Below are 22462 nucleotides of genomic sequence, written 5' to 3' on the forward strand. Positions count from 1 at the left end.
ATAACGAAAGTGATGATAATTCCCCACTCTTCTGCCATCCGGAAAATCGTGATCGTTTTATCCCTTTTCCTCTCTCTGCCTGTCTATCTCCTTTTATTTGTTCGCCCCTTTCCACCTTCCTATTATCTTTCTCTCTCGTTGTTGATTCTGCTCAAAACGAGAGAACGCATGCGCCCTGGTGTTGGCGGGAGAGCCCGCTCACACGGCAAACTACAGCGTGAGTTTCCCGACGAGGGCACGCAACCCTTAGTTGACGTTCGCGCGTCGTGAACGTCGCAATGCTCGTTCTCGCGGTTCTGATCCTTTTCCTCGCGACGTGGGCCAATGCGCTCCACGATCCGGCACCAGGTAAAAAGAAACAAATTTAAAAAATCATCGTTTTGATTACGTGGATCATAGATTTGTCGGTGGATTATTTCAAATCGAAGCTGTTTACAATCCACGCCACAATTTTTTGTCGCAACAGATTTTCAGAAATCACACCCTTCCATCGTGACAAAAAGTTATAAATGATCGTTCTTTATCGAGATATTTGCGACGAAGTTAATTCGAATGGACAATTTTTGTTTCAAGTACACCAAAAAATTCTTGTCCACTCGGATGCTCCGTTGATCCAAGAATTTCAAAAAAAGTCAAAAGATAGTATCCTTGGAACGACTATCAAAAACGTTGACAACTACTGACCATCCGTCAACGCTCCGTTCTTGAACTACGCGACAAATTCTATAGTAACATCCACAATTTTTGAACCTGCTCCATAGCGTCATTGTGCAGTTATCAAACCCCTACTATTTTTACCAAAATCGACAATATTCATTCTCACTATTAACGAAATTTTCAAGCCAACGAATAATTCGATGAAGCATCCAGTAAAGCAAAAGTTATGACTAATATCGATCAAATGAAATTTCAACGAACATCTCGATGCACGTCGATTTTACTGATGGATCAAAGTCAATGAAAAATCTCACATTTTTTCCAACTCTCATCATTTATCCTTAGCTCGGTAATTGCAATAACATACTCTTAAATGATTTTTCATTCGGATTGATGTCAATCTCCGTTTAAATCCCATGTAATCGCACGTGTGGCAAACCGGTTACTTAGTCGAGTGCGATTAGTCACTTGTCAGAAAAAGAGGTGAGGAGCAGGGGGGGGGGGTGGGTCGGGCTTCGTGATTATATTTGTTTAAGGAGTATACATGCATAACGAAGTTTCTATAAAAGCGTGGAAGTGCATGCAGGCGTCTCGACAAAATAGAAATGTAGAGTGCATTTCCCTTCAATCCCCTCGGCCCGAGTTGAGTTTCTCTTGTACTGTTTGTGTATTTAATGGGCTAGTGTGAGTTCCATTGGTTCCATTCTCGGTAGCACGCTTCGGCCAACGATATATCCTTGATGCAGGGAGTTTGCATTGTCACCCCGCGTTCCCCGAAGGTGGCAGGGTTATTAATTATAGCAGCAAGGAGCGGAATTTCAGCCAGCCCCAAGGTGCAAGTACAACGAACTCAAAGCTTGGCCTCTGTATTCTCCCCATCGCGTGATAATCACTCGCGTCTCGCTGTTGTGTCGCAACGGAGCTTGTGAAATTTTTTCTCGCTTCCTTCTCTTTCCGACTCTCTCTGCAGTTGGACTGAAAAAATAGCGCTTGCTGCGCGAACGGAACGAAATAACCCTTGAGTATGACGAAGAATTTTTCGACATTTTCGCGCCTCACTTAGCTTTTTTCCCAAAAGTAGCATGGAAAAAAAACTGGAAAATCTTTGTACTCTTCGCATGTGGCTGGCGCTCTGCGCACACCGTGACGTGGAGCGGTATTCGAATCGTTTCCAATTCGACTTATGAGATGTGGAGATTTTAATGCAATGAATTTAGCATCGGTGTGTGAACCTCGTGAAATATTACAATCATTGTGCAGACGCGCTTTTTTTCGCGACCGAAAGCATTCCGTGCTGCAGTTCTGAGTACTGGAAACTGTGATTTGTTATTCGCTGACGGTTCCGAAGGTGCGTGAAGGTTTGATTGTCTTATTTATGCGCTGAATGCAGCGCATAAATAAAATCGAGTACTCGGAAAAATCGATTATTTCTCAACCGAGAGATCGCCTTGGGCGAGTAGGAAATTGCGCCGGACAGTCTGTCAACTAATCTGGGCAAGGTGATTTTTAATAATTTTTCTCGTTTGCAAGATAACGTGCGATCGAACGAAGCGTTATCTTAAATTTTGTTTTTTGTAATTTACATAAGAATGTGGGATAGTGTGAGGCATGAGATTCTAGAAAAATCGTATATACTTGGGATTTCCTTAGCGGCGTATTGACTCGCACGTGATCGTAATAGCCGGTATGGCTTCGGGAGAATGGATATGGGGATAATACTCGTTATTCATGAAACGGCTTGCTGCTGAGATCGTTTCAGCGTTTATTATCACTTTTGCAACGAAATTGATACGAGCAGCTTGCTAGCTATTTCGGCAAAATAACACTTCCATCTTTCATCTCTTTCTTCCATTCAGTTTCGTAGCGTTTAGGTATAGCATATGTCTGTACGATTTTGCCCCTTGCAGAAGCATGAATAGGGTGCGCGTATTATTGAACGATCGTAAATGCAAATAAGTATGAATACGTAAAACGTCGAGACAGGGTTGTTTCAACAAATGCGAGTGTTCCCCAATGTGTATGCGTGTTACATAAAAACTAAGAGAATTTCTTGAATTAGTAACACTTGCTACATTTGCGGACTGTATCAACTTGTTTTTTTTTTTTTTTTTTTTTGTATTTTTACACGACAATTAACTTTAGAAAACATTTCAGTTAACATAGAAAGTAGCTGTTTCGTTGCAATTACAAAAATGCTGACGTCCATTCTGTAGTTCCGGTGACTCCAACATTACTGTGTATTTTTCCAGCTTTTTTGCCCGTTCATCACACAGAGAAAATAAATGTCAGATTGTGAGTGCAAACCTCCCCGTTACTCTCCAAACTACCTAAATTCATGCACTGAGAAACAAATTTGGTTGAAACACTTGAAAAATGTTTAGATAATTATTCAAATAGATAGCGATTTGGATTAACGAAACTGACGGTTGTGTGACGATGTTTGGGTTACTTTAACGTCATACTCTGTTGCTACGAAAATAATTGTATATTGAATCTCCGTAGATTATGTTGTGGTAGGAAAACCTTCAGCTGAATTAACAAAATGATACAAAATATACTGAACTCTACTTTCGAGATAGACATTTGTATGGACAATTGATTTGGTTCGTCATCGATAAAATTTAGTTAAGCTACGCGAAGAATAAATCCGACTATCAAAATTATTTGTTATTTTCCACAAATCGTGTTGGCTAATATAATAATACATTTCAACAAAATCGTTCGGATACTTCAGTACTTGATATTCAAATAAATATATGATAAAAGTGTACGTGAATTAAGTAGAAATGAACAAATGTTTCGAGTTCTTTGAACAAAAGATTTAGTTTCACTCGTTCAGTTAATTCACATAGGCAAAAATTAAGTGATTCGGATAAATAAACTGTTCCTTATTTATCCCAAGCGGATGTTAGTTAGATCAAGCAACAGAAATATCAACTAAAGACATTTAATTGTTACAGCGATTTTTTTCTCAGTGTGGGATCCTGTTGGCTTGGTAGCTCCTGCACTTAAAGCGTGGCGCTACCAGTAAACGATATTCCTATTAGTGTTGCTCCCGTAGCAGTTTCGAGCGGCGAAAGCACTCGAGTCAAACGTCCTCATGAACTACCTCAATCACAGATACTTTGACAAAGACGTAATAAATACTGAACAATGGATGGTTAACATTGATTGCTTGTTACGAAATGCAAGTGCGCGATGGCCTGTCACATTGAATATATAGAGCATTTTAGCACAACCATTAACCCGTAAAAGCCACACTCCCTTTGAGGTCACACACTCACCACACTGGAGCAAATTTGCACTTGGACTTTTCAAAACGTTTTTATTTCATCCATGAAAGTATGGAATTAATCTTACAACGAGACTTTTTAGGGGTAACGATTCCTTAGTAATCGAGTACAATCATTAAAAAAATGGAAAAATAAAGTTTTATATTAAAAAAAGGAATTTTGAAAACCTGTTTTTTTTTTTTTTCTTCATTTTCGTGGGTGCAAATTTGCACCAGTGTGGTCTCTACGGGTTAAAAGGCAATCGTCAGTCAGTTATTCGTTCGAACGCAAAACTGAAGCAATAATTGGAAGAAGTAAAAGAGGGGGAAGGGGAATAGACACGGTGTAAGAGGAGTTCAATTGCATCGATTTAGGTGAGGTGCCAATCGTTTTGTGATTATACCATTATACCACGTCGCCCAAACACGAGTCTGAACATGATGTCCTCTTCTTTCTTCATCCCACGATCCACTCAACCGTCAGTCAATTAGCTGTCACGTGGATAAATCAGTATTCACATTCCAGTATTATTGCTCCTCAATTCCGCTTGTTTGTTCTCTCCAATGAGGGACGATTCTAACTTTGTCATTTGGTTCTCCAATGGTCAAACTCGTGTCAATCTCATGGAGTGCTTAAATGAAAATTGACCCACTTTTTAAGGCATTGCAAACTGAATTGATGTCGCTGTTCGCGAAGGAGTGCGTGCTCATTTTTACGACGGACGATCGTCATTCTAGTGTCTGAGCTTAGAAAATTATCCAGGCGCGTCTTTTTCGTGAGAAACCATCGAAGAATGGCCTTTCGGAAACGAACTGCACAGAGTTTTGTGGAAATTAAGGCTCTACTCTGTAAATCCACAAATTCGAATCGACGCCCGTCGTCGAAACGCTTCGAACACTTACGGACTCAACGGAAGTATGAAGAAAACTTTAAAACATGAAAAACTCCATAGTCAGCGGGGTGCCTTGGAATTCAGTCGAAATCTCATCAATTTGATTCCTAACCAGAATAAATTTTCATGAAAATAACCGATTCATCCTTCATCTATTCTATCGTCGATGATCGACAAACCGTCGGTGAGGTGTAAGAACTTTACAAATTACATTTCGAACCACATCCGATCCGTGTTCCGGGCCCTCGTTGTCATCCCTCCGCTTTGAAAGGTGATAATTTTTCGAGTGGGGTGCCTCTGATGAATGTTGCTTTACAAGCGAGGCAACAAAAGGCACGATGGCAATGTGGCAAGTAAGAATCAGTCGATTCTTTAGCCTCGTATTTTTTTTCAATCTCCCGTCATGTCATTACGCGCGTGTCACCTGTCAGCCTCGCGAAAGGAAATTTACGTTGCTCATGTGTGTGCGCGTGTGTTTGTGTGTGCTCGGTGATAATAATAGGTGAAACGAAGATGATTGGATAGGGGGCGGAGGAGAGGAGATGGAGTTCTCCGAAGTCTACATGACGCCCTTGTTCCGTTACCGTTGCCCCGTAGGTGTGCTACGTCATGAATTTCGAATTTTATTGCAGGATAAGGTAATAATAGTGACGGCTGAAGGCAAAATGATCTAAGAGTAAAATTTTAGTGTCTCTATATCATTGGAGGAGCGACTCTCGTGCACGACCCAACAGAGGATCTCTTTTTACAATCAATCAATAAGTAAAACGAACTGACGTTACCATTCAATGGTTTCCGGATGGACGAATGATCTTCGCCACCTTTCATGTTCAAACGAAGTAAAAATCATGCTCGTAGGATTAAATTGACGAACAAAGTTACTGATATTTCGATTACCATAGCTGCAGAGTTTTGTCGATGATGAATTTTGAGTTGCATGAAAATATAAACTAAATTTGTAAAAAATAGTGAATCCCAATAACAATAATTCGTCGTTTTGCATCTCATTCGATCCCCTTGCACACAAAAAAATTGAAGGGCTTAGTGATATATCGAAGCCAGGTCAACATTGTTCACTTCTTATGATCGGATTAAGAGCTTACATATTTCATGAAGGTAAACGATTCCGTTGATATCTTCTACCGAGCTTGGATCAGGATTGCTTCACGTTTTTAGGATCCTCTGTTCAGCTTCCTCCTTCAAACGCAGTCTTGTACACATTACCCATTCAGTAGAAGGTATTTTGATGACATCGTGGCAAGGAAACAAATTTGTATTCCAATTATATCTCGTCAAAGCTGCTCAATATTTCGACAGTGTTCTACAGCTTGTATCCAACAAAAGCTTCCTGAATTCAGTGACGCCAGAAATATTTGTACAACTAATTGCTTGAGTCGTAAATGCAAATAATTCAGAGTGGATGTCGAGAAACGTTATTTTTGAAAGGGTATTAAGCCTTAATCAGGTTTCATTAAGAATGACAATTTTCATGATGGACATAAATAAACGCCAAGACCCTCGTTATTTCGATGAAATTAGTTTAAAAATGATATTACTCGAATACACCCCCCAATAAGATTACTCCGACGTCGATGGTAATCAATTTATTCAGCAATAAGGCAGCGAGCTCAGGCTCCACGATCATCAATACCTATTGTCTCTTGAGCAGTTTAACGAACTATTATTTAAGGCTGCTCGAAGGTTTGGTGATGCAAGAGTCTATTGAAATTTCAAAAAATGAGATAATTTTGTGCTCTCAGAGGAAGTGGTTAATTCTGGTCTACGAATTGCAAAGGTTTAACAGTGGGAAAATATTAATCTGATGGAATAAATTATTTTCTTTCTACAAAGCACTTTAGCACAAATTTTTATTCGGAATCCCGAAGGCTTTTGTCCCGTTGCGAAAAGTAGCTCTGGATCGAGTGTCATGTGAATTGATGAGAATGGAAAATAGTGAATTTCTTAGTGAGGAAACAATTTATTCAAAAATATGGATAGCAAAATTGAAGACTGATAATATCTTAATAGATTCGGTCGCGATCATTTTTTAAAAATACGACAACGCGAATGAACGAAAAAACTCCGGTCGGTTCGCTTTAAACTGAAAATTTCTGCGTCGGCGCGCTCGGAATCCCGAAATGCGGATGAGAACGAGTTCGGGAATTCAATTAGCTGTGAAAGCCAAAAAAAACAATCAATCGACTGAAGAGCACCAATTAACTAATTCGTTTTTCTTGCATAGAAAAACACACAAAAAAAGAAGAAATTCGTACGAATTTAAAAAGCCGGGAATAACGGCATGAGTATGTCACCTGAAATAGCTTGCAGCAGATATGTATATATTGAAAGAATGTAAAGCTTCGCTGGAGGGTGCGCGCCAAACCCCTCATCGCGACCACTGTTCCCTCTCGCTTTAAACACCGATTGGCCGTGCAAACATCACGGTGCGTTGTGTCCTCGTCGCAGTGGTTTCCTGTTTGCGAATTAGGTGCAATCAAATGGGGAAATCTCAACCGGCAAATATAGGCTGGCAGCCCTCTCGTCAAGCTTTCCCACGTCCACTTTAACTCACGAGCCCGAATAAACATATATACATGCATCCCCGCGCTCTCGTTCTCGCTCTAATTCGCTTTATTTCTTCTCACAGTCCGATAATCGGTGAGAGAGCTTTTCCGCTAAGTTAATCGATAGCTTTCCTCTCTCCTTCTCTCCCTCTTCCAATCCGGTATCTCTCTAAACGTGTCGAGCCTCTTCCAAACCGTTTTCTTTTTCGGTCTATCCATTCATCCGTCCATCTGCCTGTTCTCGCTCGTTCGATGGCGGTGATTAACTAAAAAATGGTCAGCCACGCGTTACACGAGCATATCGTATATTCGAAAAGCTCTCGTCGTCCCGTGTGACGCTTGGATCCTGCGAGGGTTAGATCGTTTGAGTTTTTACCGTTTCCAACGCACGTTTTGTGGGATATGCTCGGATCGTGATAAACCAGCAGGGACGTTAATAAAAAAAAAAAATAAAAAAAAAAGAATTTAAAAAATAAAAATAAAAAAATTAAATTAAAAAACGGTGAGAGTACATGGGACCATTTTTGTCATGCACCGCGAAACATACCGTAAATCGGTCTTTCTGGTAGTCATCAAGCGGAGTGTTGAAAATTTCCACCCGATGCACTCAAAATTTAGCACTCCTGGGAATTCGTGGATCGGAGCACGAATTTGTTGCCATAATGGACAGGATTCTATGATGTTTTTACATTAATCCTGCCTGGCGTTCCATTACAATCAGATTCGATGGATAGTGGAGTAAAAGTGAGATTGAAAAGGTAAGCCTCGAATCAATCGAGTGCTACGTTCAATTGCTTGTGAATTTTGTCACACTTGGTAAGTTATGTTACTGATCGTATCTCAAATCAAACGAATTTCTTCCTTTTCATATACGCATCGAAAAATCGGTTGATTGCGAACGCAAACAAAGATAAATGCTGGGCTTTCTCTCATTATAATTAAACAGGCACTTACTCTGCAGATTTCTTTTATTTCATTTTACTGATATTTTCATGATGTCATGCCTCCGTATAAAGTTCGTTTCGATTTGGTTTCCCATTTGAAATGACATCTCGGCTTACGTTCGTTGCATATTTTATTATTAGTTTTGTAAATTCAACATATTTTTATGCAATTGTTATCGTCCATAATGCATTTTATTTTATAAGCTAAACGAGTGTTTGCCACGTTTGCGCAAGCTCTATTATTGTGAATTGAGAAAAGGTCTAAAGTTCAATCGAAGTATATCGGAGAAGCGTATTCACGAGAAACTTACGTCTTGGTAGAGATTCGTCGTCACTCTGAGTTTTGACTTTTTCACCTCACTGTAAAAGTCGTCTCCAGGCCTCATGAAAACCTTAGAGAGAAAAAGAAGGAGTACACGACATAGTGCGCTCGGGATATATACTTGAGGAGAACGGGGATGCCGGAGCGAACGTACAGGACTCTCGGGCGACGACAGGCGCATTATTCAAATTTTATATCGCTTCCTCCGTTCTCCGACAATCTCTCTCTCTCTCTCTCTCTCGCTCTCTTTCTCTCTTTCTTCCTTCACTGTTCGTCAGAAACGCGAGGGAAACCCGGTCGAAGGATCACTAGCGTGGCAAAGGCGAACCACTTTACCGCGACGACGAAAAGTTTTCACGTTTTGTCGCGGTTTTGTCCCGAGTCGTTCTCGAGGCCCCTTCCGATCATATTCCTCGACGAAAAGCCTTCTCGTATATATGCTAGTGGTATTGACGGTAGCCCGGTACAGAGAGAGAGAGTCGTAAGGCCCGTCAGTAAAATATTTATGCATAAGAAATTCACAAATGTTTCTTTTTCAGTTATGCCTTTGTGAAAATTGTCAAATTACTGGTGATCCAAGATAATAATGACTTTTAGACAAGTCACGAGTCCTAATAGGCGCGTATGGATCATTGTTGTCATTAGGTTTCGCTTGACAATATCTTGCCTTATGAAAATGCTCGTCACCCTCGTTTTCTACACAAAGGATTGTGTCGAGGGCTGCCGCATGTCTGGAGCTGTCAAAATGGGGTTAGTCCGAATAATTTATTGAGCAAAAACCTTTTTTCTTGATACTGATATATGACTCATGAATATCGATTGAATTCCGCCATTGAAGAAGACGAAACTGAACAATCAATTGCAACGATTTTTTTCAAATTGTTGTGACAAGATTGTACCGACGAGTTTTTGGAGAGTTCTGGAAAGAGTCTTGGCAAATCTTTAGAAAAAAGTTTTATTAAAACTCTCCGTGCATGTGCCCATGTGAGACTTTCGCGAGACCCTCGCCGAACATCTCAGTGAGCATATCAATTTTCCCAAATCTAGTGATCGTTTCAATGAGAGCTATTACTTCGTTGGCACCTGGTTGCTCTCTGCTTTTAAGGTAGGATAAATTTAGAACCGTCCGAGAATCCTATCTGAGAGTTTGTATACACCTTTTTATCTTCTGGTTTTTCAGGGAAACGTACAAATTAAAAAAACTGATGAGTTAGTAATTTGCAACGTCATCGGTTATAATGGCGCATAGTAACACAAAAAAATTTAAGGCAAAGCGCCAGCTGTACGGTTCGGCAACGGTTGATTCGACAGGGAACGACCCATACGCCATAAGCACGTCATATCGATCTTCGTCTTTGCAAAATAGACCCAATGATTGACGCTGGGGTAGGCAAACACGAGCAATAAAAACTACCGCTCCATAGTATTTTCGAGGTTCTCCGTTTCATTCTATTTTTTCTTCTTCTTCTTCTTCTTCTTCTTTTCCTTTTCATATGTCAGCGAGAACACGCGTGGACTGTTCTCCCGTAAGCAGACCCTAGGGACAAATATATAGAGATTTCAACAGAACGACGATACAAGAAAACTACCAACGTGGCTACCGGGACGGTGTAAATTATGAAATGCGCAGTTTTGAAATATACAAGCATACGACTAGCTTTTTGGTCTGCATTTCCGTTTACTCGTCTGATCCTAAACGCGGTTTTACTACTTCCACGTATCAATTCAACTTCGAAAATGATTTTTTAATGATCGATAGGATTTAGAATGTTGTAGAAATTGCAATTAATCAGTGGGAATTTGGGAATTTTGTTCAGAATGAATATTTGGATGACAAAATATGGAATTACAGTTACTTATTGAAAGATGGTCGCAGATTTTTATCTTGTGCTTTTAGAATGAATAATTATAGAATGGATAGTTTAATCAAGAGGAATATTTGATAAATTCTATGTATTTTGACGTAAGCTTTCGAATGCCATTGCTGCTAGTGTATTGTTACTCACAATGTTTGGAAAGTTTGTGAGCTGCAGAAAGTTTACTCCCATTAGCGTAATAACCGCTCAGCACTGTCTGAAAATATGTGTACGTAGAATGTATCAAATGATCATTGAGAATGTTGCGAATTTAATCACATTTGGTTTGCTGTATTCTGAAAGTCATGTTCATATTTCATTGTTATACAAATTGGACAGATTTTTTTGATATCGTTACACGAAGGTCGACCTGGTGGGTAATGAATGATACGTAGCAATCAAACCAATTTATATGAAAGAGGAGCTTAACATTTTTGAATATCTACATGCATATGAATTTGTGTCAGTGCGATAAAATCATTTGAAAAAAGGTTTTTTTTCAGTAGGTTTTTTTGATGTTCTGTTTGTTGTTTGGAAAATAAAAGAGTTTCTATTCACAGTTTAGTTTGAAAAAAGATGGAACATTCAAAGTTTTATAAGCTCTTTGGTTATTTATTCGCAATAATCGAGAGTGTTGGTATATTCCAAAAAATTGTTTGCTTTTGAGTCATAAATGTCGAGCATAAAGGTTAAGGAGGAACAGATCATTTTTACTGCTAACATCAGATGTACAGAAATATTTATCACGAAAGTTGTTGGATTTGACAATGTCTCATGAAAAATTTCGTAATCGAAAAGGGTGAACAGATTGTCATTGGAATTAAAATTTTTTTTATTCACATCTGTTCAATATAGTGTCAGATGTTATGATGTCTACATGAAATGACGTTTTAGATGGACCGTTCTTGTACCAAAAATAATTCATTTTCCTCGATCCCAGTCAGTGGGATTCTGTTCAAAAGTCATTTTTTGCATGTTATTTTAGTTTGCGACGACCATGGCAGAATGAGATTACGATCATGCCCTGAATCCCATTTGTCGTATGGCATTAATCCTAATGGAGATAAATCAGTTTCCATAAAACAGCGATGTTAAATTATTGAGCTGAATTTCAATAACTTCAGAAGGAAGTTCATAGGAGTTGTGAAAAGAAGGAAAAATTAACGACTTTTTTCATTGGTAGAAAGTTTTGTTTGGTTTTTTCTAACTCCAACAATGTTATCTTGGAATATGAAATGAATCATAAATCGTATACATGAGTGGTGACAGCATAAATTAAATTTATGCTCCGCAGATACGGTGATACGATCTCGTATGGACTTTTGAGTGTCAAGCACACGTTTACTCCTTCACATGCCATGCTCGACAGGTACAAGCTCGAGTAAATTACAGAGAACGGGAACTCGCCACTGGGCAGAGAAGGTGGTCTTGGATTTTCTCTGCGTTCCCGTCCTGCTTCGATTCACGCTCGTAGGAAAGTTTCACGCTAATGAATCTCCAATAATTTCAGGGAGATGTCCTCGTGGTTAGTAGCCTTTTCGAAGAGAACAGGGAGCAGCAGCTATTGATAAATACTGCGAAATTTTTGCTTCAGTTACTTTTTTTACTGTTACCTAGCACTACGTACCAGTCGCTAGTTTTTACCGTTACCATTGGTAAGGGGAAACTCAAGTATGATACGCAGTGTAACTTGATTTTCGTGCTTTTAGCTCTTCGAAAACTATCGCTGCAATACTTGCAACCAAGATGCTGGCTCGGCCTTAAGGTATTCCTTTCGCGAACCCGAATATTCTACAACTAACTGATTTTAAATTACGGCAAAGCGAAAGTGCATGCGAATAAATTGGCGAAATTTCAGGTCAGGTTAACAAACATTTAATAAAGAATTGCGTCACCAAAAAATACGGTCATGCGAAAGGAATACCTGAAATGTCCCTCTGACTATATAACAAGGAACTTCCTGGAGATAGTCATACTACAGGGAATTTATTACACAGGGTTGTGCCTTTGCCGTTTGAAAACTATCATTTAAATCCTCAGCGTGAAGACGCTGTAGCGTCTTTTGGACACAGTTTGTCAAATAAGAGCGCGTTACTATCCCAGAGTTGTTGAAGAGTCTAGTCGGCTCCAATCTTATTCCAATATATCAAGGGAGCTTGCAACGTTTACGCATGCGTCGTGAAGGCTCCGCTGGTATGGAATTTTTGTCAGAGAAAAACACTGAAAATCCAACCAACCAAATTCTCTTTGTAATTCAGTTGCGTCGTCGATCCAACTAATAGTTGGTAGCATTTTAATTAATTAATTATTATTTGAATCTATAACATTTCTGAAGAACGATACGAATGAAGCTTTGAACAGAATCTGCCATCGCTGTATCAGGTTAGCCAGAGCACTCGCTCAATGATAATCCGATTGAAAGTCAATGGGTCCTTATTGAGCAATCTTTTCGGACAGCGAGTATTCACCTTGAAGGAATTCATTTGGAAAGTTGCTCGCATTTACAGCTCTTTATTTCACTGACATGCTATCAACTTAATGAGACTATGCTTCAAGGATGCCAACTAGTTATCAACATCGTTAGCGACTGTACATCTTATCCTTTAATTATTCAAGATTGTATCTTTTACCCAATTAGTATTCTCATTTAAGAGGAGCTCCTGCTTCAGAAAGTCAAAAAATCGGTTGTTTTCGGGAATGTTTTTAGGATGGACGGAAATAACTCAGCATAGCGAATTTTTCGGTATAGTTTCAAGGATATTTAAAAAGTACAAAAACATTATTTTTATGTGAGAAATACTAATTTGGACATGGTTTATGCGTTAAGTCTGATTGTCGAAGTTTCTCAGCTGTGTACAATGTGGAGATCGTAATTATTGTCTACAATGAAAATTCCAAATTTTTTTCTTTTTTCATATTTATTTTCCTTCCACATGAACCTATAAAAACCCGAAAAAAATGCGAAATTCTATATTTACAGCGCGTTGAAGTGATATTCTTCTCCTTTAGAAGCATTTTTTTCCGAACTAGCTAAAAATATATAATTCCGAAATTTTTTCGGGAAAGCAGGACCCCCCTTAAACGTTGGAAACATTTTGATAGTAAATTTAAAAGAAAATATTTCTTCACGTTCATCGTGAATGCTTATTTTGCCTGAGAAACTCCATCAATTCTGTTTTTCTCGAATTTTTTTTGCTACGTATTTCTCGAACAATTGTTAAACGAAACGGTGATTGTGTACGCCACTAGAATCATGCTTTCCGAGTATCTGATGCTGTCGTTGCCTTTGGCAGTTCCTGAGAAGAAATTGAAAACTCGAGAGCCACTGTAAAACGACTTTTCAGTACACAGGCTAGAATCGGAAAAAATGTAATTTCTTTTCTTGAAGTTTGTTATCATTATTCAGTCTTTTTCTGGCACCACAATACCCTACCGGAGGCCAGAATTTAATGCTCGCTCGGAATTAGCGCGAAACTTTTAGGGCACCGTTATAAATATTCCCTGCAGAGGATTCATCCCAAATGTACTTATGCCTGCTTTTAAAAACTTACCTATTTATGTCGACCTATAAAGAATTTTTTTTTCTATCGAGCATTGAACGAGTTCTACACTCTTGCTCTATTTTATATTTATTTTTACATCCCCTTTTGCACCCGTTGCTTCTAGTGGGGATCGGTCTGCTTTGGCCTCATGAGAAATACCCGCGGTTTCACGGAGAGTCGATCGTAGGTCCTCGTGTTTATCGTTGCTGGGTCGTTATATGGTCGTTAAAGGGGTAAATTACGACGTGCCGAGAGCCGATCAGAAGTCCAGACCATATGTGTGCTAAGTTTTCGATTGGGGACATTATGGAAACCCCTGGGAACGTGAGAAGTCTGTTTTTTCTGTCTTTACATCCGTAAGTTCCAAATTGTTGCCAAAATAAAACTTGCTTTTCAAGAGTACTCGTGTTTGAACGCACCACCGGTGCTAAGAAATATTTCCCCACTTATGTTTTATTTGTAAAAAAGCTTTTCAAACAATGTTCTAAAATCTCGAATTCGGACAACCATGCCTTTCGAACTGGTGGAATTTTTTATTGAATTTAGAGTCCATGATTTTATGAGAAGATTCAGTGAATGGCGAATGGAATGATACGACGATTGTTATTATGACATGTCGACTTTGTATTTCGTGTATCGAAAGAGGAAAGAAAACTTTTCACTTTTCACTTTGTCTGGCGAAATGCAATGCTGAGATAAATGTACGTTTATCATCGCTAGCGAGTTCATACGCTTCACGATGAAGTCACGATGAAAAAAACATAAAATACATAAATTTATTATTCTCACTGCATATAGTCATGGCGAATATTCTTTGACGTGGAATATGGACCTTCAATCTGTGAATTATGAATGATATAAAATGTTTTTGAAACTGTTAAAGCAATTGTGATCGAAGCTTTTGGTACTCCCTGGTGAAAGAGACGAACCCATTGAATTCATTTTCGTTACAGAAAGATGAACCATTTCAATAAAATTAATATGAAAGTTCAGAGATAAAAATGAATTTAAGCGTTCTGCAATCTTACGAGTGCTGATAAATATTGCCAGAGGCTATTTTTTTCGTCATCAAATTGTTATGCATTATGTAGTTCGACACGAGACAAAGGGTGATTTCCATAATGATTTGCCTTTCATGGAAATAAAAGGAATATTTAAGGGATGCTGCGAGCATTTATAGGTTGACGTTAATGGCTGGTAAACTGTTGGTTCGTTTTACGGCTGTTTTATAGTATTAGAAGGGTGATGAGGGTATGTTGGTGTACGTTGTACTCGATCGTAACAAGCGTCGTGATAGTCTTTCACAAAGATCCGTACTTTGGGGTTAACAACAGTTTCTCGCACGTCTTTCATCTCTATCTATACACCTTTTGTCCCACCAGAATGAATAAGATGTAAACAACCTTGTTAAATGAGATCACAAACTTGAAGGAGAAAGAAAGAGTGTGACAAGAGGGAGGGCCAAGGCGATGTATAAAAAGGGAAAAGAAATCTCCAACTCGCCGCAGAACCGTGTATGATATAAACGTCGTGACTCTGCAAACTTAGCCGTTGCGCCCCCAGAAAAATGATTTAAGAATTCTCCCGGGAGGTTTTATCTCTCCGCGTCTTTTTCAGCTATGTCTACAGTTTTATGTCGATCTTTCAAACTTCACCTTAACAAAAAAACAATTTATTACTCTTCATTTTAAGCTTTTGCATATTTTAAGCATGCTCCATCGACTACTAGCTCGATAAAATTCTCGTATATACAACTAAACATGTTCAAAGATATATCAAAGACTCCTCAGGGATATTTTTAATCCGTAATTTTCCATTGTATTGAGAACTTCTATTTGTAATTGGTCACAAAATTAATGAGGCACTGGAAATACTGCTCGTTCAATCTCGGTAAAATGCAGATAATGCATATATTATATGCAAAAAAAATAACTTTGCGTACTCAACGTTTGGTGCATTATTTCTGAACGATAATTCATTTCGTTCTCTGTATTAAGTTCGAAATAATATAACCTTGAGATATAAATATTCGTAAGTGCATTTATAGATAAACGGATATAATGAGTGACGTTATTATTGAGCTTCCAAGAATAATTCGTCTCTTTCGTTCGTAGTTGGATTAATTTTTTACTCATCGCTCAACCTACGAGAATACAGTGAGTCGAGTTTTCGAGATTCAGACGTAAATAGTGGAATCATTGAAGCGTGTAATTGTCTTTCTTCGTAATCTTCGTGACTAAAGGGATTTTGCAAGACTTCGTACCTTTTTCGCAGTTTTCCTGCAGTAGTATATACTGATTTTCAGAATTCAATTTCACAATGATCACAATTGGTTATTGAAATTTTCATCGTTTTCTCTCAGGTAATCACGGTCGTGAATTTCAATGAGATACTTTTCGCTCATCTCGGGCGGAAGTTCTTCAGACATTTTCTACAGATTTGAATTGTTATGACGAAATATCCACTAATTCCTTATTCTACAGATCAATAAAGATTACTGGATGCAATTAGGTTCAATTAATTTCATGAGTCATTATACAAGATTATGAAATAATTCGATTCATAGCACGCATGAAAGGAGCAATCGGGGTTGGTGCGCATTGATATTATTTTCGAAAAAAATGACAACCAATTGCGTAAAATTCCTCGTAAAACTCGATCGTTTCGCAAGGCTACGGAGAATTGAAAAAAAAAAAAAAACGATTTACAGATTCCCCGTGTCCGGCAGAGAGATTCCTTAATGATAGTTCCATGATAGCCTGCCAAAGACGACTCTCTAATTACCGACAAAGATGAATAATGGGCACAGTAGAAAAGTCAGGAAAAAGGTATAACCAGTCCTCCGTATAATTCCTCGTTAGTTCCATGAGAACGTGCTGGAAATACGCTTTAACCAATTTTTGAACAAGAGGAAAATCCTTTTTTGTCCATATCGTTTGAAGTCTCGATAATAAAATCGTGATCCTGCGTTATTGGACAAAGAGTTCAGGTGAATTTTCAGTATATACTAGCACGTGATTCATTCTCTTCCTTCCCTTTTTGCCGAAGTCTTTTTTTCCTCTATTCTGACCCACTTTTTTCATTGACTGTACGTGTGTACATACCATACTCGTATATGGATAGAACGGTCGCGCTCTGGCAGCTTTAAATCGCGAAATAATAAAGGCTATAGCTGAGACTTCACAAATGACCCTTTCCAGGGGAGGTCGGAGAGCACGGTTACTCCAGCCTTTTATAATATACGTATATATACGTATAGCCCCTTCTTTCTCGTTCGACGAACGAGCGCGTCTCTCACCAGCATCCCCTAGCCGTATCCCGTGAATCTTCCAACCCCCGTACCCTCAACCGTTTCGTCGCTTCTCGAGTTCGCGAATTCAATGGACGCCGCTAATACGTTTTTCCCAAACAATCGGAGCCAAAGTCCGTTATCGCTAAAATACCGGAGGTTGCTCGCGAAAATAAATGAAAAGCTTTCCTCACTTCTTTACACACGCAGCCCCCCCTCCCCCCCCCCCCCCCCCATCTATATACAGCATTTCGAGTTCGTTGAATTATCTCAAACGTAAAAAAGATTGAGACTGCTTGATCGTCAGAGAAGACAATTAATGGACAATCATTTTCAAATAATTGAATGTTAATTTGTTCTCGCTTACACTCGAATTCGTGTCAAACAGTCGTCCTGTATGTGCGTCTTTTTTCAACGAAAAATCGTTTATCTTTCGAACGAACGTTTCTTACGAATTTTATAAAAATGTACACAATAACAATGAAGTATATAATAATGGTCTGGGAAAAATTTCGAAATGATTGTTTTACTAGTAATAAAGTGAAACATTTCGATATTCGGGAGGTCGTCAATTTCCATAATATGGGAACTTAACGATGTATTATACAAAAGTTTAAATAATTACAAATTGGTCAAATTTTTTCATAATATTCTTCAACATCAAGTGCGAAAACACAATTTTTTTCAAAATTTTCTTCTGCTTAGTTATCGAGTAATTACGCATTAAAGCAGATTTCTTATGCCCGGAATGTATACCTATATATATATGGAAACGCTATGCTTATACACGTGAACTTTAGTGATCAATTACTCGATAACTGTACAGAAGAAAAATCTTAAAAAAAATTGCATTGTCAAATTTGGCACTAAAGAATATGTTCACAAAATTTTATAAAATTCTGATAATTTTGAAATTTTTTATGTTTTTAGCATGGTTTAGCATGGCAACATATTGTAAGCCTGTACCAAATTTGTTTATTTCGGAATTTTGTTTCTTCTTGGCTTGGCCCATTCGTGTCATAGCCAACATTTTTTTCTTGATTCATTTCCCTTTGTGTTTTCCCTCCACGCCCTCTAAAGCGATTTTTTACAGAAAAAACTACAGTATTTTAGTCAGGGACGAATGAAATTTTGGGTTCTGTCAGTGATGGATCCCCGTTCAACTAATCACTTGTAATTTCATTCGCCAAAAAATAAGTTGAAAAAATGTATTTACAATTTTGAATTAATAATTTTGACACTAATTTAGCATGATTATATCTATGATTTGGAAGTAAAAATCGACCCAATTTAGACACTCGTAAAATACGATTCTACGGCATGACCTACCTTAAAGCATTGAAATCCAGCTTTTCATCTTCAAGATAGCCGAGAAGGATCCGAATTTTAAACAGAAAATTGAAGTCACCATTTTTAAAAGCCTCTTATTAATCCGATTATTTTGATTGTCAGAAATTTGATGCTTTTCAATATTCTTCCATCTCTAGCAGTTCTATCTCTAGAGTGATCGATGAAAGTGCAAGTTTTCGTTAACCTGAAATTCGATCCGCTCATTCTAATTTATCCGATTGACCTTTCAATTTGATGAAATACCCTGCGTGAAATTGTCCCAATATTCACTATAGAAATTGAAGTATGGATATGTCCACGTACATGCGTCAATGCATTCATTAAATTTTCCGCTTTGCTCTACAGAAACCATCCTGTCATAGGGAAGCATGAACAGCGAGGTTACTGTACATACGTGCACATAAGGATGTGAAAGTACAACGTTATTTAATATCTATACATTTCTCTGTGTCGTGTTCCGTGAGTACGAGAATTTAACCAATTAACCCGCTCCAATTTTCTGGGGCAAGTATTTAAACTTAAGCGTCGAAGCGAAACAGTCCCAAGCAAGAGCTGCGGGTTAACGAGCTGCTGCACCACCCAATAGCGTTGCCGCTGTTGATAAGACACCTTGTCAAATATCCAAAAGTCAAAAAACATTTCAGGTTTTTCCTATTTTCACGAGTTCAAATGTTCCGTTATTGAAGCTTGAGCGCAGTTTAAGGCAGTGATGAGCGACCTTTTACCGCGCGGACTCGAGTTCAAGAAAAAAAATATGGTTAATTGAAGTCACTCGAAGCTTTCGAAATTCCTTTTGACTTCTAATTTAAATATTCAAAAGAATACGCCAATGAAAGCAATTAGTGGCTTAACCTCGTTTCTCTATTTGTGAACAAAATTTTACCGTACTCATTCTTTTTGCTCAATTATAGATTCACTTCATGGAGAATAACGCGGTTTTAAATATCGGAGATAGCGTTTTTATGATAACCGATATGCCCCGGTTATATTTATTCCAACTCGCTTATGTGCAAATGATAACGAGTTAGCGATTCACGCCACACGCGTGTTATCAAACTTACGTTAATTCACGTGTGCGTGAACTTGCTTCAGCATACAGAGAATTACCTTTTAGCATCATCACAGGTCGATGCATGAGGGATCCAATTCCAACTACATCATTTTCTTAAAGTTCATGGACGCATAAAATTAAGGAAGGTAGTGCATCTCGTGTAAGCGATCCATTATCTATATCATTAGCGCTAACCCAGATGGATCGACAGAGGCATTAAAAAATTAGCACTCAACCTTTCCTCTGATGTGATACTCGCTCAAATTGTGCTTCGGTGTGACCTGCTCTTCCTTCGAGTTGTTAAAGTTTCCTTTTTCTTCCAGTTAATCGTTTAGTTTTTTTGATTTTTATCCACGAATTTAATTGGTGACGAAATATTATCAACCAGGGACGTGCCAATCGGGAACGTTTTCCACGTGATTATAAAGCTTTTCTCAAATACTCGACTGGCTTTCATGCAAAGTTGGGTCAATGATAACACCGTCTACAGAGGAAATTTTAGCTTTTCTATATTTTTGCTTTATCATCTAAGTTACGATCACGACAGAATTACAGAGATGCGGTCAACTGAGGTATCGAGAGGGATTCTGTTCCTTCAAATTATTTCCGTAATTTATTCAAAGTTTACTCCAGACAATCGATCTATTCAAAGAATATAGAGTTTCTGACGTATCTTTCGTTTCGTATAAAGATATTTACAGTGTTTCGCTTAATTATTCCTTGAATAGTGGCGGCAGTCGTAAATTCGATGTTGAATGCTTTTATTTAAATTGAACATTGAACGCTTTAATTTTGGAGGAACCACAGTAAATATTCGAAGGGTAAAAATGATTAATATACGTTGAAAAAATTCCGAATATACATTCGTTTAATATTTCCATTGGCAGGAGTGATGAATTCAGATATAGACGGAATACAATCCAATTTTCCATTTTATCCTTGAGATGAAGCGTCTATAAAGAGATATCCGTCGACCCCGTGATCCAACAGAGAAACTGGTAACTAACACGTTCGTTATTCGTTATACGAAGGAGACTATTCGCGTTCTCTCCGCAACGGCCATTAACCTATACTGGATAATGGTCGATGATGGGCCCGTATCACCTAATGGGATATTCTTCATGGCGAACGAGAGTTTCCGAGTTCGGTGTACCCTGCAGACTCACTCGGTTGAACTCAACATTGTTGGAATACCACGAGATCACCTATTAGCTTGTCTCGTTACATAGAAATCGCTTCATCATGTAGACTTCAAACGCACTCTAATTTCATCTTTTAAGATGAAAACGTGATTAAAATGACGACTGCGACAATTCTCTTGAGATAATTTGATAATTTGACTGTTTTCAGAAATATCGAATACGTTGGAACTTTAGTGATTTGATAGATCAATTTTCAAATGGTTAACTTCTCCCCAAATCGAGCGTTGAAATTCTTCGATTCGAGGAAAATAATAAAAAGACTGAAACAAAGTTTTAAGACAACTCGGAAAGTCATGCTCGCCTGCATAAACCATGCTCCCATTTACATTAAGCTTTTCGAGTCAATTTGTTTCTCGAGTGATATATCAACACTAAAAAAAATCGTGATCTGATTCTTGTGAGTGTTTGAGGAAAGTGAATGTGTTTACCAAATTTTTAGATTGACAATATGGGAAAAAAACAAAAGAAAATGAAAATGAGTTTTGTTAGTAAGTTTTCTCTTCTTGTTGATTTTGTGTGTGTCTTTTGTTAAACTCGGAAAAAGAGCTTTCTGTATTAGTGGCGATGAAATGAAATAAAACAACATTCTTGTTCCCGTTTTCTCTGATTTATAATTGATTACAAAGGTTGTCAATCTCGGTAAAATATCGTCAAGAATATGACAATTATCTAAATTCGCACGACTTATCAAGTCAACTTTGTGAATGTACTGAAGTATCTGTATCTATCGATCGATACGATTGATTATTTCTGACATCATAAGCGTATGACGAGTCTTTATTGAGAACTTCTTTCACTCGTCATACATTTCTGCACTTTCTGTGAGTCGAGTGAGCTTCTTTCGTCCAAAGTCTATGCAGAGGTTGTCTCGCCACTGGACTAATTCTTTCAATACTCGAGTAGTTTGGTTGAGTTACGCTCATATAAGTCTATACTGAGACTTCTTTCACTTATGAGCCAATAGTATCCATATTGCTTTACACAAGCCTGTTAAGAGATTTCATTCGCTTGTGTAAACGATTCTTGGGTCAAAAAACATCAAACCAATCTTGTGTTGATTTTTAATTCGTTCATAATCTAAATTGTATCACCAATTCTGTTTGCTTTACCAAACCAGTTGAAAGAAAAGGTGAAAAAACTCTCTAACTGTGAGTGAATGAAAAAATACTTGAAATTCGCGTTCCGCGTTCCAAGATCGGAAGTCAAGATTCCATCGATTTCACAACGCGGATGTATGATTGCTGATATTCCAATAAAAGCTCGATAAATTATGAGCAGATTTCCCAATTAGTAGCTCGACATAATGCGTGAATGAGCGCTCTCGTATACGAGGAAACAGATGTACCGATTTAAATACATCACCGGAGCAAATTATGGAGGATAAAATGGCGTTTTATACTACTCGATTTACCCAAGTTACTTCAACGAGACTCGAGAATTCTTTCGGTTGTGCGGCGATTGAGAGAAAGGGAGGAAGGAAGAGAGGGAGAGTAAGTGGGAGTGAGAGAAAGCGATGGAGTC

The 22462-nt window shown here is 38.2% G+C and overlaps 1 protein-coding gene across 1 annotated transcript in view; it reads left to right on the top strand.

Annotated features, from left to right (window-relative positions):
• Nucleotides 1–266: 266 nt before the first annotated feature.
• Nucleotides 267–22462, top strand: part of LOC122413506 (neurotrimin-like) — a 109079-nt gene continuing 86883 nt past the window's right edge. The window contains exon 1 of the mRNA XM_043423913.1: nt 267–348. Coding sequence (XP_043279848.1) covers nt 279–348 — 70 coding nt within the window. The 5' untranslated portion in view covers nt 267–278. The remainder of the gene's footprint in view (nt 349–22462) is intronic.

Source organism: Venturia canescens, chromosome 1 (assembly GCF_019457755.1).
Source record: "Venturia canescens isolate UGA chromosome 1, ASM1945775v1, whole genome shotgun sequence".
In the NCBI taxonomy this organism is placed as follows: Eukaryota; Metazoa; Arthropoda; class Insecta; order Hymenoptera; family Ichneumonidae; genus Venturia; species Venturia canescens.